The 17,799-nt window shown below is 44.3% G+C and overlaps 1 protein-coding gene across 1 annotated transcript in view; it reads right to left on the bottom strand.

Annotated features, from left to right (window-relative positions):
- The window catches only part of TMEM131L (transmembrane 131 like), a 226,795-nt gene that overhangs the window by 144,294 nt on the left and 64,702 nt on the right, over positions 1-17,799 (bottom strand). Inside the window, exon 5 of the mRNA XM_073576389.1 lies at positions 16,736-16,859. Coding sequence (XP_073432490.1) covers positions 16,736-16,859 — 124 coding nt within the window. The remainder of the gene's footprint in view (positions 1-16,735; positions 16,860-17,799) is intronic.

The raw sequence follows: 17,799 nt of genomic DNA, 5'->3' as shown, positions 1-17,799 counted from the left end.
CCAAGTTGTCTATCTATTTATACAACTTTAGGAGGAATAACAATGGGACAGTTTCACATAAAGTTATTAGAAAAGATGCTCCAGAATTGCCAAATAATGGTGAAGCCAAATATTTATAAAAAAAAAGGTCATGTCAGGAGTGGCGATAGGTGGCTTTTGAAGAGTAGAAATACAATGCCTTTTTAAGAACAATTTGCATTAAAAAAATTCTAAAAGGCTTTAAGAACCCTTCCATTTCAGAATACAGAAGCTGGTAACAAAGGTAAGCACAGCGAGTAATATATGAATATATTTACAACTGATGAAGCTCCATTGTTCCAAGTGAGAGGCTCCCTATTATGTAACGCAGCGATTGCTAATCGTTCCAAGATTCCTGTGCTCAGCATTCCAGAACTTTATGAAATTATAATGTTAGCGTTCCATTCACCACAGAACAGAAAAAGAAAAGGTTGTTTTACAGAACAGAGATCAGACCAGAATATAAAAAAGTCTCTTTTGTGCTGAACATATGCACGCTTTAAAAATACAAAAAATAATAAATAAAAGAACAGATACAGAGCATGTGGAGAAAAATAAAGCTACCTCCAAGTACATTGCACAGGATCTGGAGTAGTTACATTAACAGTGAAGCGGGGAAGCTAGAAAACTACGCCCCAATCAGCAGCTATTCCAAACACAGGCGGCGGCTCTGTCCTGAAAAATCTTACATCTCAGATGGGTATTTAGCACGACACGTGTCTCTGCTCCATTTCCATACTGGGTTCAGGCACATACTAGTCTACACATCCTGACAGCTATTCAATGACATATTTTGGAAATATGCACAGGTCTTGTGTTCAGGCCTCTCAGTCGATCTTCATATGTCAAGAACCACATATGCAATGCATTAGAAACTGCAAAACAAGGAGAGCTATGTCCTTACGGGGGATTACAGCCATATGGCGAATATGTGCTGAAAAGTGACCTCACATGCCATGCTAGAATTCTTAGCGTGAGGCCTGCTACTGATAACAGCACTACTTGCTCAACACCAATGCAGTTGTATCAAGGAAAAAAACAGCAGAAGAGGGAAACTCAGGACATTCAATAAAGGACTTCAAAATAACCTGATTTAATTTTGTAACCCACACAATGGATAGGTCTATAATAATGCCAAACTACTCACACTATCCCTCTGGTACTTAATTCTCCATCATGGTACTATTTGTATCACCTAAATTGCAGCTGGACACCAAATTTTGAGGCCCTACGGTGCTATGTGCCCACTTTGAAAGCCGGCAGACAGGACTTGCCATAACATGTAATGACTACTGTGCCAAGTCAGCTGCCACATGGAAGCCGGGTGATGCCCTACTATCTAGTAGTGGCTTCTTCTAGTTTAACGGTTTATTAGATGATCCAGGAAATCATGGACAGTAGAAGTGTGTATGAACCAAGTAAACGCTTGCGGCCATATCACTATTTACATCAGTTTTGCATATTTCATGCTGTGTCGCAGAATGCTGGTACTTTGTAATGAAAGCTCAACATTTTGCAGAAGTAAAAAAATAATTTACAAACTTATGGTAAACAATAGATGATGCTGAGAGCATTGAATTTTGCCAGATCCCTTCATTAACGAATATTTCACCCATGTGAATTTTCCCTAAACAAGCCGACTAACACAGGGAATCAGGCAGCTAGCACTGAGAAACTAATCTTAAGGGCATGTCACACTAAGAGATATCGCTAGCAATATTGCTATAACTAGTGACGTTAAAGCGATATTGCTAGCGATATCTCTGTGTCTGATACTTACCTACGACCGGCTCCCCCGCTGGTTATCGCTGATCGCGCGAGAACGTTCAGGACTGTTTCTCGTCGTCAGCTTCCTGTGGCGCTTCCTGCTGTGAAGACGAGCGACGCGTGGAGCTCGGCGCGAGGACGCAGGATCGCCTAGTGTGACAGGTAAGTAGCGATCCCCGTCCCCAGCGATGTCGCTAGTGAGATCTGCCTGTGTGGCAGCTCACTAGCGACCACTTAGCGATGCACCAGCGATCCTGACCGCGTCATATCGCTGGTCAGGATCGCTGGTACATCGCTAAGTGTGACAGCACCTTTAGTGGAAAAGCACAATGTTCTGCTGAGAAGCTTCCAGGACCATAGTGAAGCCCTTTACATTACATGGTTTGTGCTGCAGACCTCTCCGCAGTCCTCATTCATGTTACCACTGAGCCTGGTCAGCATTATGTAAGCATACCCACCACAGAGACTGAAGAGCACAGGTTCTTCTACCTTCTCATGACCTATCAAACAACACTGATCAGCAGCTCTTAGCAAACGAAACATTCAGGTGCAGGTTGCTGCGACTGCATTGCCATAGCATACAAACAATACAAGCACACATGGAGGCAGCAATCAAGGGCTCAAAGAGGAGAAAGAGAAGTGTAGTTTTCTTCACCCATTCTAGGCTGCAAAGTGTCAGCATCCCAACTTCAGCCCTTTTCTTTTCCCACTTGGATCTCCCTCTATTTTACCTCTTTTGTACTGTATACTGAAAGGACATTATTTACTACTGCCCTAGGAGGGATTGCACTATTAAAGGGAACCGGTCACGTCAAATAACACTATTAACCTGCAAATATGGGGCTAATCTGTTGGTCAATAGTGTCGTACAGCCATGCTGCCGCTGCACTTGTGTCCCAGCTACTAGGAGGAAATTAACTTTTTTCCTCCATTAATCCTCCAGCTTTCAGTCAAAGAAGCAGCCAGTGTGACTTCAGTCACTGCTGACTACATAACAATAATAATACATTTTATTTCTATAGCGCTGACATATTCCACAGCACTTTACATTTCAGAGGGGACTTGTACAGACAATAGACATTACAGCATAACAATAATCACATAGATTATAACAAATACCAAGAGGAATGAGGGCCCTGCTAGCAAGCTTACAGTCTATGAGGAAAGAGGTAGACACGAAGGTGGGTGGTAACAGTTGCCCTGATTGTATGGACTACATAGTGGGCGGCGGCTGTAACTATGCCCAAGACCTGACTGTCAACCAGCTCAGCAGTGCCAGGGCATGGTTAGAGCCGCAGCTCACTGTATACGGAGCAGTGACTGAAGCCGAGCCTCCATGTCAGAAACAAGGATGCTGCTGGGAGGAATACGGTCATTTCTGACTGGTAGCTGTGCTGTCAGTGCAGCTGCCGCACAGACTCTTTTTCCTCTTTATATACCATACTCAGAGGACTTTCTTGACTTCTGCACTAGTACGGATTGCACCATTAAAGGGATCCTGTTATGTTAACCAGAAGCTATGGGGTTAATCTGCTGGTCAATAGCGTTCTACTGCCATGCGGTCGCAGCTTCTAGCAGGAAATTAACTCTTTTCCTCCATTAATCCTTCGGCTAAGATGGCATACAATGGCAAGTAAAAGTGTGGGCACCCCTTGAGAAAATTACTGTTATTGTGAACAGTTAAGTTAAGTAAGTAGAAGATTAAATGATCTTTAAAAGGCTTAAAGTTAAAAGATGACACATTTACTTGGTATTTTAGGCAAAAAAAAAAGTTTTTTACATTTTAAAAATTACAAAATGGAAAATGGGCCAAGGCAAATGTTATGCACCCTTTGAAATTTGTGTGCTCAGGTAACTTTGAGCAAGGTTTCAGACATTAAATAGCCTGTTAGGGTTATGGCTTCTTCACTATCATTAGGAAAGCTTTATAAAAACCCAACCTCCACTAAACTTATAGCAGCCACGCATTCTTTTAAGCAGCTGCCTAGCACTCTGAAAATGAGAAAGCAGGAGAAGGCTAAAAGAAGATATCAAAATGTTTTCATGCTGCCCTTTCATCAGTTTGAAATGTAATTAAGAAATGGCAGTTACCAGAAATAGTGGAGGTCAAGCTAAGGTCTGGAAGACCAAGCTAAATTTCAGTGAGCGTTTATCGTAGGATTGCTAGAGGCAAATTAGATCCCTCGCTTGACTGCAAAAGACCTTTAGAAATAATTAGCAGACTCTGTAGTTGTGGTACATAGTTCTACTGTTCAGAGACACCTGCATAAACATGGCCTTTATGGACGAGTCATTACAAGAAAACCTCTTCTGTGTACTCACCATAAAATCCTTTTCTCCGAGCCAATCACTGGGGGACACAGGACCATGGGTGTTACGTTGCTGCCACAAGGAGGACACTAAGTGAACATAGAAAGATTAACTCCTCCTCTGCAGTATTTTACCCTCCTGCTGACTCAAATTGAACCAGTTCAGTAACAAAGCAGTAGGAGCTTCTAACAATTAAGAATAAACTATGTCAAAACTAAGAACGAATACAAGCCATTAGGCTAACAAAGTGGGTGCTGTGTCCCCCAATGATTGGAGAAAAGGATTTTACAGTGAGTACACAAATATCCCTATTTCTCCTACGTCTCATTGGGGGACACAGGACCATGGGACGTCCTGAAACAGTCCCTGGGTGGGGAGCAACACAACTGCTAATACCCCATGTACCACTGAATTACAGATGTGGTACTGCCGATTGCAGAATTCGCCTGCCGAGAGCTGCATCTGCAGAGGCCTGAGAATGTATGTTGTAGTGTTCCGTAAAAGTATGCAAGCTGGACCAAGTCGCAGCTTTGCAAACTTGTTCTGCTGACGCCTGGTGCCGAATGGCCCAAGAGGCGCCTACTGACCGAGTGGAGTGTGCCTTTATCCCTGCTGGGACAGGTTCGCACCTGACACGGTAGGACTCCTGAACAGCTGAGCGAATCCACTTGGCTATTGTGGCTTTTGAAGCCGCTAAGCCTTTCCTATGCTCCTCCGGAAGCACGAACAGGTTATCTGACTCGCGGAAAGACGCCGTCTGTCTAACCACATCCAGAGTGTTAAGACGGACTGGTACTGAAGAGAATGATGGCAAAACAATATCCTTGTTGAGATGAAAAGAGGAAACAACTTTCGGCAGAAAAGACGGGGACATTCTCAAAACTACCTTGTCTTGACGGAAAATCAGGAACGGAGGTCGGCAGGACAGGGCCGCTAACTCTGAAACCCGCCTGATTGTCGTGATCGCGACAAGGAAAACCATCTTCCAGGAAAGGAAAGTTAGCGATATGTCCTGCAGTGGTTCGAATGGAACCTCCTGTAAAACTCCAAGAGCCAAGTTAAGGTCCCATGGTTCCAACGGCCTTATACAGGGAGGCGCCACATGGGAAACTCCCTGAATGTACGTCTTCACCAGTAATCTGGTGGCAATCCTGCGTTGGAACAGAATGGATAAGGCTGAAATCTGTCCCTTGAGAGAGCTAAGCGCAAGACATGACTCCAAACCGGTTTGCAGAAATTCCAAAATGGAAGGAATGGAGAACATAAGAGGAGATCGTCCATGGTCTTTGCACCATGTAAAGGTTCTCCAGGTGCGATAATAAATGCGCATAGAGGCGGGCTTCCTAGCACTAATCATAGCGGAGATCACTTGATGAGAGAATCCTGCTTGAGCTAGAACCCAGGATTCAACGGCCACGCCGTTAAACACAGGACCCGGAGTTCTGGTGGTAAATCGGGCCCTGTGAAAGTAGATCTGTGCGATCTGGCAGTTGCCAGGGAACGTCTGTGACTAGTTGTACTATTTCCGCGTACCACGCCCAGCGTGGTCAGTCCGGCGTGACCAGAAACACTGTTACCCCCCTCCGCACTGATCTTTTTCATGACCCTTGGAAGTAATGGGAGCAGGGGAAATACATATGGAAGCCGAAACTGATGCCACGGAAGAACGAGGGCATCTTCTCCGATGGTGACTGTCATGTGACCGAGCTATGAACTCGGGAACCTTGTTGTTTAGCCTTGAAGCCATCAGTTCCACATCCGGAGTCCCCCAGCGATGACAAATCTGCTGAAAGACCTCGGGATCAAGAGACCACTCTCCAGAGGCGAGGCCCTGGCGACTGAGAAAGTCTGCCGCCCAATTCTCTACGCCCGGGATGTGGACCGCCGAGATGACTGATTGGTTCCTCTTGGCCCATCAGAGGATGTAACCCACTTCTTGCATGGCCGTCCTACTGAGGGTGCCCCTGAAGGTTGATGTACGTCACAGCTGTGGCGTTGTCGGACTGGATCCTGATGGGGCGACCTGCCAGGATATGATGAAAACGCAGAAGGGCTAACTTGATTGCTCGTATCTCCAAGATGTTGATCGGGAGACGCGACTCTCGAATGGACCAACGACCCTGTGCCATGTGATGGCAGAAAACCGCACCCCAGCCAAGAAGACTGGCGTCGGTGGTCACCACTAGCCAACGGTACTGGAAGACTTCCCTTGGTCCAAGGAAGACTTCAGCGTCCACCACGTGATGGTCTGCCTGACCCGCTGAGACAGATGGTCGAGAGAGAACGGGTTCCTGTCCCAAGCCGACAAACGCATGTTGCAAAGGGCGGAGGTGTAGCTGTGCGAATGGAACCGCCTCTATTGCTGCCACCAACTTGCCGAGAATTCCCATACTGAAATATATGGAGTGAGGAAAAGAGCGGGATAGAATCCGTGCTCCCTGTTGGTAAGGCTAAGACCTTTTCTGGAGGGAGAATTACCAACCTGCGGGAAGTGTCCCCAGGATCACTCCCAAGAAGGAAATTTGCTGAGCAGGTACTGGAGAAGACTTTGCTGTGTATCTACCAGCCCAGGCGAGAAAGTGTATCCACCGTGATACTCATGCACTCCCCACAGGCCCAAAAAGACGGTCCTTTGATCAGCAGATAGTCTAGATACGGAAGTAACACCACTCCCCGAGTGTGAAGAAAGGCCATGACAGCCGCCATGAACTTGGTGAAGACTCTGAGGGCGGTGGAGAGGCCGAAGGGCAATGCCACGAACTGGAAATGTTCCCCGCGAAGCGTAGGAACTTTTGGTGAGGACGAAAAATCGAGATGTGAACGTAAGCATCCTGGATGTCGATGGATGCTAGGGACTCCCCTTTCTCCATCGAGGCGATGACTGAGCGGATAGACTCCATTCTGAAACGTAGCACTCTAACAAAGCTGTTTAACAGTTTCAGGTCCAGTATGGTTCGCACTGTTCTGTCCTTCTTGGGAACCACAAATAGGTTCGAGTAAAAACCTTTGAACCTTTCGTCTTGAGGGACCCGAATAATAATCCCGTCCTTTCGGAGCGCATCTATGGCTCGGAAAAATGCTGCTGCCTTTTGTCTTGTGAGCAGAAGTTAGGAAAAACTGTGACCGGGGGGGGAGAGAAGAAGGTTTTTGCCTGCTTTTCCAGGTACGACTAGCAGGGCTGTGGAGTCGGTAAGCCACAGTTGCGACTCCGACTCCTGGATTTTATCAGGCTCCGACTCCGACTCCTTCATAAATGGCCAATTCATAACAAATTTACTGTTGTAAAACATTAAACATCGTGCTTATTCAGTTTCTCACCATCATATAAGTAATCAGACCACTTAGAGCAAAAACTACATTTATTAGAATACAATTAGAATATAGCAAATAACTTTTACAAAACTTTTCTAAACTGTAAGTAAATATGCAATAAACACTTTTATGCAGTTAATAAGAAGAAATCTATAAATTTGTCCTCAGAAAAAGTATTGCCTCTGTCAGATCCTCCTTCATGGATGCCCTCAAATCTGATCTAATTATTTTGAGAGCAGAGAACAACCTCTCTACACTAACTTGTGTTGGTGGCAAAGCAGTAACCACTCGGGCAACATCTCTGACAATGTCAGGACACAGAGGAATCGCTTGTTGCACTGTTATTTTTGATGAACGGTCAAATTTCTCAATTTCTTTTAGTGCACATGAAAAATTCTGATGAAATGTACTGGCTGTGTTCCTTGATGGGGATGACTCTTCTTCTATGCGGGAACGCTTTGCACGGTCCTTGTGATCCAAATATTTTTCGAAATTAAATTCTTCATCAGTTGATGATGAGGGTGAAGATGTGGCAGGACGATCAAATTCTTCTTGTTCCTCCTGACTGTTCTGCAACCCTTTCATCCTTACTGCTATTTCAAACAGAGCTTCTTTTCCTTTACTTAGCTGTTGATCATCTAGAAGAATCCGATGCATTGGGTCTACATAAACAGCTGCCAAAAGAATGTTATTTTGTAATAGTAGCTCCTCTCTCCGTTTCATTGATGTAGCAATGCCACTTGCAATTAACCCTCCTCTTTGGGACAGGCGAAACATCAGGTTCTTCCACTCCTTTAAGAAAATACCTGGAGTTAAGTCCTCTGCTTGTAATTTTTTAGTCACTGTAAATGGGTGCTCTAGCAATTTTTCCAGCTCAGTCACCTGATTCCACTGACTTTCATTTAGTGTCAGTTGAGGGTTAGCCATGTCTACAAGAAAGGTTTTCAGTTCAACCAAGCGCTGAATCATTAAGTACTGCCCCATCGTGTGGCTTGATCAATAATTGCCCCTTTTCCAGCACGTCTCTTCAAAATTGAGTCAACTTTAGGGGTTCTGGCAACAGTAGCCAATTTTCTCACCTTGCCAATCAGTGCAGCAGCATGTCCTTCTTGCAGACTGTCTCTTATAGCCAGCTGTAGCGTATGCACAACACAGCGCATGTGATGAATGAAAGAACATATTGACACAGTTTCAACAAGATCATCTAAACTATCATGTTGCTGTTCATCTGAAGCAACTTCAGTTTGTTCCTCAGTTATAATACTGTGTTCCTCTATTTCAAACATTTCTGTGTCTGTGGACCCAGAATGTTCTTCTAGCTGCTGGTCACCATCATTACTCTCATTCATTAGCTTAATAGTACTTATCATATTTGAAGCATTGTCAGTTACGACAGAAAGAACTTGCTCTTTTTTAAGTTCATAGTCTTGCAGAACCTTTTCCACCAAGACCTGGAGAAACTCACTGGTGTGATGAGCTTTGGTGTCTTTTACTGCCAATGTCTTGGTAACTATTTCATTTTTGTCACAAACAAATCGGACATTGATGGCAAAATAGTTCACTCTGTGACGTGTGCAGGCATCCATTTTAAGAAACAGAAAGCGTCCCTTGAGAGTTTTTTTAAGTTCTTCCTTTTGTTTAAAAGCTTCTCCGATTACTAATTTTCTAATACTCTCTCCAGAGAAACACCAAGCTTGCGGGCCATTTCCCCATTCAGACACATAAAAGCTGGTCGTGAAAATAATGAAATAGGCACACTATCCTTTACAACAAGCTCTATGATCTGTTTTTTAAATGTATCTACTGTCATTGTCACAGTAACTTTGTCACTGACAAAATATCTTGCAACTGATGGCTGCAGAGTTCTCTGCTCCTTTGTTTGGCTGGAAGAGCTGGGCACTGGTTCATTGGTTTGGATGCAGTCTTTCTCATCCACTGCTTTCAGTACTTCTGGATGAAAGCGCTGTAAATGTCTCTTTAGATTAGAAGCTCTGGTAGGAGCATTTTTATCTTTGCCTGAATATGCACTCATCTTGGCTTCACAGCATTTGTTTTCGTCTGGATCATTTGTCATACACTGACAGACATAATGTTTTCTATCTTGAGTGATGGTGAAATGTTCAAATACAGCTGATTTAATGTGATGCTTCTTTGACATTCTCAGGTTTTTAATTCTGCATTCACAATCCAAATGACATTTGTTTTTCCTAAAAACAATTGTACAAAATTATTGCCAGGTCGTACAACTGATATAGTGGTCAGTAATACTGTTATTATTCCTCATGGTACTCACAGTTAACTGATGCAAAGTTTGTTGAAAGGATAATACTTCTTACAGTCTTCCTCTTCTGAGTAGAAGGCAGCTGTGAGATGCTTGGAAGACGCACACCTAGTATGATCTAGTCTAGAGGAGGAGCTTTACTACTAAGAATTTGCAACACATTTTCACTTTCAGTTTCATACATTGTAAGTAGGGGGGTTGGGGCAGCATGAGGTTAACCAAGTATAAGATTAGATAAGGGCAGTGGAGAACAGTGACACACAAGAAGTAAGAAATGTCTCTATCTCCAGCAGAACTGCTTATCACTGTTGTTCATAGTTTGATAGAACATATATATTTGAGTAACATTTATAAAATTCATATGAAAGTTCAATTATGAAATATTAATACATTTTTTTTTAAAGCTGGAGTCGGAGTCGGTACATTTCTACAGACTCAGACTCCAACCAAAACTAACTCCGACTCCACAGCCCTGACGACTAGGTCTATATGAGACCTAGGAACCCCTGTCCCTACACGGGGACCGCCCTGATCCAGAAGAGAAGGTTGCAGAGGACCAGTTGGTACTGCTGCGAAAAGGCCGGGTCCGAACCTGTTAGCTCCAAAACGGCCGATTGGGCCTTTGCTGGGGAAAGAATTTACTCTCCCCTCCGGTAACGTCAGAGATAAGTTGGTCCAGCTTTTTTCCACATAAGCGACCGCTCTGGTAAGGCAGAGAGGCTAAGGACCTCTTGGAAGCAGAATCCGCTCACCATTCTCTGAGCCATAGCGCCCTCCTGATGGAGACGGCATTTGCCGCTGCCTGTGCAGCGCAATTGACTGCATCTAAAGAAGCGCTTACTACGAAATCCCTGGCCTGAGATATCTGACTAGCGAATGCTTACTGCCTCTGAGGGAAGATTACCGTCATGAATGGCTGTGGTTAAAGTCTCAGCACAAGCGTCCATAGCCTTAGCCACCCAAGTCGTGGCAAAGGATGGAAAGAGTGCCTCAAAGACTGACTGAGCAAGGTTGTCAATTTGATGGTCAGTGGGATTTTTGACTGAGGAACTATCAGACAAGGATAGGAGCGTTTTGGATGCAAGACGCAATACAGGAGGGTCCACTGAAGGAGACTGTAGCCAATCCTTTAAATCAGGAGCAAAGGGATATCTCGACTCAATAGGCCTCTGTCCTGTGAACCATTTATCTGGCCGATTCCTATGTCTCTGGACAATGTCCTTAAACTCAGGGTGATTGCCAAACACCCTGTGAGGACGTTCAGCCTTCTTAAAAGACACTACGTGATCCGAAGCGGATATAGATTCCTCATCCACCCTCAGAGTCTTGTTAACTGACTCAATGAGGGAATCAAGCGTCTCCTGAAAATTCTGCGAGTCCTAGACTAAGGACGCATCAGACTCGTATTCCAAATCATGTTCGCTGTGAACCTCAGGAGAGGGGGAACAAGAAAGTGAAGTCACGGATGCCGAAGCAAGAGTATGCTCGGAGGACGTGTCATGGGTCCTTTTTCTAGAAACCTGAGCACCCTTTGATAGAGTATGACCCCTGCTGGTGGAGGGTTTCCGACCGTCGCAAGGGACCTGGTGGCCGGCAAACTGATGTCATGACTTAAGGAGGGGCCCCGGAGAAAGTCTATTGCCTTGGCAAGGGAAGCCATAGAACGTGACAGGGACGCAGCCCACTCAGGGGGACTAGGTTCAATGAGGTCGGTAGCGGCGGCGGGTGGCACCTTAGCGCATGCCGGGTCACAAGCCGTGCAGAATGGAGTATTGCGAGCTCGGGGCAAGGCAGTACTGCAAGTGGTACATGAGTTGAAAAACACTGTTTTGGATGCCTTAGATTGAGACATAGTGTACCCTTGAAAAGATAGAGTATGTGCTGCAGAGAATGTGCAGAGAAATTGCGCAGAGAAGGGGTTAAGCTCTCAGCTCCAGAGGTTTCAGCTTATCCAGGTCCTGCTCATGTCCCCAGGGAAGGTGTCGGTGTCCACACTCCCCACAGCGCTGCTATTCTGTGTGTCCCCGCTGTCAGTAAGCAGGCTCCCCAATCCTGCTCTGAGGTGTAGGAAGATGGCCACCGAAAGCAGAAGGGGCGCCTCACATTTAGGACGAGAAGTGCCAGGAGCGTGGGCGGCACTGGCCACGGTCACAGTAGGCGGAGCCATGCAAATCACGGCCTAGGCTGACTAGAAGCCGGGGACTAAATTTATGAAGCCTGCCGGAAATTAGCGCTGGCGGGGCCGCAAAACTGATAGGGCCCAAAAATGGTGTAAAACGCCGCTGGACGCCAGGACACTGCCCCCCCAGGGACCAGGACCCCCTTCTGCGTCCGGATGGTGCCAGCCGCAGTCATACTCACAGACCAGGTGATGTAGCAGAGCTGGAGCTGTAGTTGCCGGTCAAGGAACTCCCCCTCAATCCACCATCCCCATAGCCAGGGGGGGTGGAGAGGGACTTTCTGCCTCCTTCCATCATCCGCTTTCAATCAGTGGTGATGCAGGGGGGGCTGCATGGACGCCATGGTGGGGGCCTCTGTACATCCTTGGAACAGGGCAAGTAGTCCAGCTATAGGCCTGGCTCCAGGAGAGGATACATGGAGGCGACACTCCATGTGCTCGCCTGTTGCTGGTGTGGGGAGATTGGGACCGTGAAGGAACCGTCGCCCTTAAAGTGAGCTCAAGCATGACCCAGTTGTCACAGGAGAGGGTACGGGGAGGCGAAACTCCGCGTTCTCGCCTGGTGATGATTCGTCGCCCCCTTCACTCCGTTAGTTAAAAAATAAAAATTTACAGAAAAATCAAAAGGGAAAATAAAAACGCTGGGGTCTGAAGCAAGATCCAAATGCCTCCTACAGACGCTAAGCAAGAACTGGTTCAATTTGAGCCAGCAGGAGGGTGTATACTGCAGAGGAGGAGTTAATCTTTCTATGTTCACTTAGTGTCCTCCTAGTGGCAGCAGCATAACACCCATGGACCTGTGTCCCCCAATGAGGTGTAGGATAAATTTGCCATCAGAAGAATGCAAAAGAACATCTTAATAAGTCTGATGCATTTTGGAAACAAGTCCTGTAGATTGGTGATCAGGTTAAAAGAGAACACTGGGGCCACAATGATCAAAGGAGACAAAAGAACACAATTTCAGGAAAAGAACGTTACGCCAATCATTAAGCATGGGGATCGATCAATTGTTCTTTGGGGTTGTGACACTGCTAATGGCACGGGAAACATTTCATGGGTAGAGGAAAGAATGGATTCAATGAAATTTCAACAAATTCTTGATGCAAACAGAATACAACCTATAAAAAATCTGAAGTTGAAAAGAGGATGGCTTCTACAAATGGATAATGATCCTCAACACACCTCAAAATCCAAAATAGACTGCCTCAAAAGGCGCAAGCTGAATGTTTCACAATGGCCCTCACAGTTCCCTGATCTGATCATTGAAAATCTGTGTCTAGACCTCAATATAGCAGTGTATGCAAGACGACCAACGAATCTCTCAGAACTGGAAGAGTTTTCGAAGAAAGAATGGATGAAAATCACTTAGACAAGAATTGAAAGACTTGTATATATATATATAGTCTAAAATTAAAACGATACCTTGGTTGATGAAACCGGTCTTGTGGTTGTTCAATCTTTATTTTCAGTTGTGAGTTAATTATATGCTCATGCTTCGGGGGAGTCTTCATGTGGTGCTCTGTTAGGTATTCCTACTGATGGCTTTTGACAGGTCACTGATCCCTCACTGACCTGCCCCCTAGTTTACATAATGAATATTATATATATATTAAAAAGAAAAAACTCACCTTCTGCAAGCAGGCGCCGGCACATCCATGAAAAAAAACAACGTTTTTTCAAGCCACCCCACAGCCCCATCCCGGAGCATGAGCATATCATTAACTCACAGCTGAAAAAAAAAAAGATTAAACAACCACAAGACGGATTTCATCAACCAAGGTATTTTAATCAGTATAACGGGCGCCAACTGACACTCTCTGGAGGTCCCTGTGTACAATCCTGCTGACAGATTCCCTTTAACTGTCCAATGAAATATTCAGTGCCAACTGAGCTACAGAAAATTAGGCTTTGTGTATCCATATCCCACCATGTATTACCAAAAAAACATTATGGCCTGGATTTATGAAGAATGGAGTAGGATGTGCCAAACTGACTAAAAGCCGTTCCGTTAGCTGCCGTGTGCCACAGCAAGGAATTGGAATACAATGCTGTCGTAATGTACACCACTTGAATTTGTCCATCACAATCAGCCACTTCCATTCCAGCTAAGCGCTTACTTTTCAAAAAAAGTTGCTAAAACTGGCCAAGATTGGTGTAAAAATGCCACAATTATCAAAATGTATACACAACTATGAGTTCGGCACGCAGTTTGTAACCTTTCAATTAATTTAATGCGAGGACTCTGGTGAATTCGGCTTGATGAATTGGCCCCTAAAAGTTTAAGATGGAATGCTTGAAATATAAATTACTTCCCATTATAGAAATCAGATAGATAAATGACAGAAAAAAAAAATGATATATTGATGCCTCATATTACACTTTTTGGAAAGAGAAAAATCTAAGAAACTATTTGAAGGCAGCTCTATAATCAAATGTTTTAGGAAGAATTAGGATGTTCTTTTGATTTCAGGCAACTTAGATTCCATTAATCAGTCACAAGATCGTCTACATTGTAAAGTTGATCTACAAGACCATAATATTAAAATGGTGACTGCACATGCAATAAAGAAAGGTGTCCAGCTCACTAGATTAAAAGTCCTGATATGTGGGTCTAATAAATTCACTATCGTTTGAAAGATATACTATGGAGTGCTGCCTTCATTTGGAATGAATATTAGATTAAAAGTCCCATATGGTTAGGGGCAGGGAGAGCCTTAATGCCTGGAAGCAGTCAGTAACAAAAGGAGGACAGGTAATCCAACTTCACAAACTCAAAAATGGGGCTTTTTTTAACCCCTTAACATACAATGACTGACACAGTCCGTCACTGGACATCTCCCCCGCTTTGATGAGGGCTCCGGATGTGCAGAATCGCGATCCACCTGTGCCTATTAACTAGTTAAACGCCACTGTCAAACTGACAGCGGCATTTAACCGGCGCTTCCGACCGCGCAGCCAGAAATGCGAGCATCGCTTACCCCTGTCATGTGATCGGGGGGTCAGCGATGCGTTCACATAACAAGTGGTCTCCTGGAGACCTCTATGATTGTTGATGCCTGATTGCTATGAGCACCACCCGGTGGTCGGCGCTCATAGCAATGCTGTATTTCTGCTACATATAGGCGACCTGAGCATCGCCTTATGTAGCAGAGTCGATCAGGCTATGGCAGCTTCTAGCCTCCCATGGAGACTATTGAAGCATGCCCAAAGTAAAAAAAAAAAAAAAAAAAAGTTTTTAAAAATATGATAAAAAAAACAGTTCAAATCACCCCCCTTTTCGCCCCATTCAAAATAGAATTAAAAAGAAAAACAAAAACATACACATATTAGGTATCGCCGTGTTCAGAATCGCCCGATCAATAAAAAAATAGGATTAACCCGATCGCTAAACGGTGTAGCAGTAAAAAAAATCAAACCGCCAGAATTATGTTTTTTTGGTCGCTGTGACATTGCATTAAAATGCAATAACGGGCGAACAAAACAGATCTGCACAAAAGTGGTATCATTGAAAACGTCAGCTCGGCACGCAAAAAAAAAGCCCTCACCCAACCGAAGATCACGAAAAATAAAGACGCTACGGGTCTTGGAAGATGGCGCAATTTTTTTTGTAACAAACTTTGGAATTTTTTTGACCACTTAGAAAAAAAAAAAAGAACCTAGACATGTTTGGTGTCTATGAACTCGTAATGTGACATGGAGAATCAAAATGGTAGGTTCACTTTTAGCATTTAGTGAACCTAGAAAAAAAGACAAGCAAAAAACCAGTGTAGGATTGTCCTTTTTTTTTTGCAATTTCTCCGCTTTGTAGTACACGACATGGTAAAACTAATGGTGTCGTTCAACAACTTGTCCCGCAAAAAACAAGCCCTCACATGGCCATATTGATGGAAAAGTTAAAAAAAAAAATAAATTATAATATAATATATAGTGTGTGTGTGTGTGTGTGTGTGTGTGTGTGTGTGTGTGTGTGTGTGTGTGTGTGTGTGTGTATATATATATATAAAAAATAAGAGCGAGAGAGAGGATATAAAACATGAGAAGCATTGAAAGAAATAAAATGATGGATGACATCCTATTTAATAGCTATGATATAATGGATTTCCTGTCCTCCATTTGTGACTGTACCTGCACCCTCCAATTAGGGGCTAAGGCTAGTTTCACACTAGCGTTTATTCGACGCAGCGCACGGCGCCGCTAAGCCCCGCCCCCTGCCCGCCCCATCCGGTCATCGCCGCCTACTATCGCACATGGACACTTGCGATCTGTGCACTCTATCTTTAGCATAGGATGCGCAGATCGTGCGCTGGCCGTGCGCTAGTAGGATTTTGGCATGCGCTGCGCACTTTTGAAGGTGCGCCGAACGCAGCATGTTGCATTTCGGCGCACCTTCAAAAGTGTGCACGCCAAAATCCTACTAGCGCACGGCCAGCGCACGATCTGCGCACCCTATGCTAAAGATAGGGTGCGCAGATCGCAAGCGTCCATGTGCGATAGTAGGCGGTGATGACCGGATGGGGCGGGCAGGGAGCAGGTAGGGGCGGGGCTTAGCGGCGCCGTGCGCTGCGTCGAATAAACGCTAGTGTGAAACTAGCCTAATACGGTCTAAGAGCTCCTAGCACAAAAGCTTCTGCTTGCATAGAAGAAGTAGCATTGATAGCAGCAAGAAAAATCAGTTATCCCAAATGTCTGATCCACTTTGTTTGTACAGAACATCAAAACCATCAAGTCATTCTCTAGGAGGGAAATGTGGCTGTATGCTAGGAAAGAGCTCACCCTAAGAGCTGCTACATAGAAGACGCGTGCCAAGAAAAGCTAAATGTTTTGGCTCTTATCCAGTACATAGTTTCCATAAGTACATCAGCACTCACCATGCTATGTACAGGAGACACATGGAAACTTCTACCACTTGTAAACACTGAGTTCACTTCAATATCGGTGTCTCTGCTAGGGTTGAAAGCGCAGAATGACTGCACTTTGGGGAGACCGACCAACCTGAAAAGTAAAATAGACACATTTTTGTTGTTACCATTTCAGCATTCAAAACTTTTGATGCATGTTAACATTTCAAAACACACACACACACACACATACATATATACATATTATATATATATATATATATATATATATATATATACACACACACATATACAGTGAAGGAAATAAGTATTTGATCCCTTGCTGATTTTGTAAGTTTGCCCACTGACAAAGACATGAACAGTCTACAATTTTAAGGGTAGGTTAATTTTAACATTGAGAGATAGAATATCAAAAAAATAACCCAGAAAATCACATTGTATAAATTACATAAATTTGCATTTTGCAATGAGAAATAAGTGTTTGATCCCCTTCCAACCATTAAGAGTTCCAGCTCCTACAGACCAGTTAGATGCTTCAAATCAACTTGTTACCTGCATTAAAGACAGCTGTCTTACAGAGTCACCTTTATAAGATTCCTGTCCACAGACTCAATTAATCAGTCAGACTCTAACATCCACAACATGGGCAAGACCAAAGAGCTTTCTAAGGATGTCAGGGACAAGATCTTAGACCTGCACAAAGCTGGAATGAGCTACAAAACCATAGGTAAGATGCTGAGTGAGAAGGAGACAACTGTTGGTGCAACAGTAAGAAAATGGAAGAAATAGAAAATGACTGTCAATCATCATCGATTTGGGGCACCATGCAAAATCTCACCTTGTGGGGTATCCTCGATCATGAGGAAGCTGAGAGATCAGCCTAAAACTACACAGGGGGAACTCGTTAATGATCTCAAGGAAGCTGGGACCACAGTCACCAAGAACACCACTGGTAACATTACGCCATAAAGGTTTAAAATCCTGCAGTACCCACAAGGTCCCTCTGCTCAAGAAGGCACATGTGCAGGCACATCTGAAGTTTGCCAGTGAACACCTGGTTGATTCTGTGAGTG

The sequence above is a fragment of the Dendrobates tinctorius genome, unplaced genomic scaffold, assembly GCF_039654945.1.
Source record: "Dendrobates tinctorius isolate UK_male_01 unplaced genomic scaffold, ASM3965494v1 ptg000008l, whole genome shotgun sequence".
Lineage (NCBI taxonomy): Eukaryota > Metazoa > Chordata > Amphibia > Anura > Dendrobatidae > Dendrobates > Dendrobates tinctorius.
The sequence above is the reverse complement of the archived record's forward strand: the minus strand, read 5'-3'. Positions and strand labels throughout refer to the sequence as shown.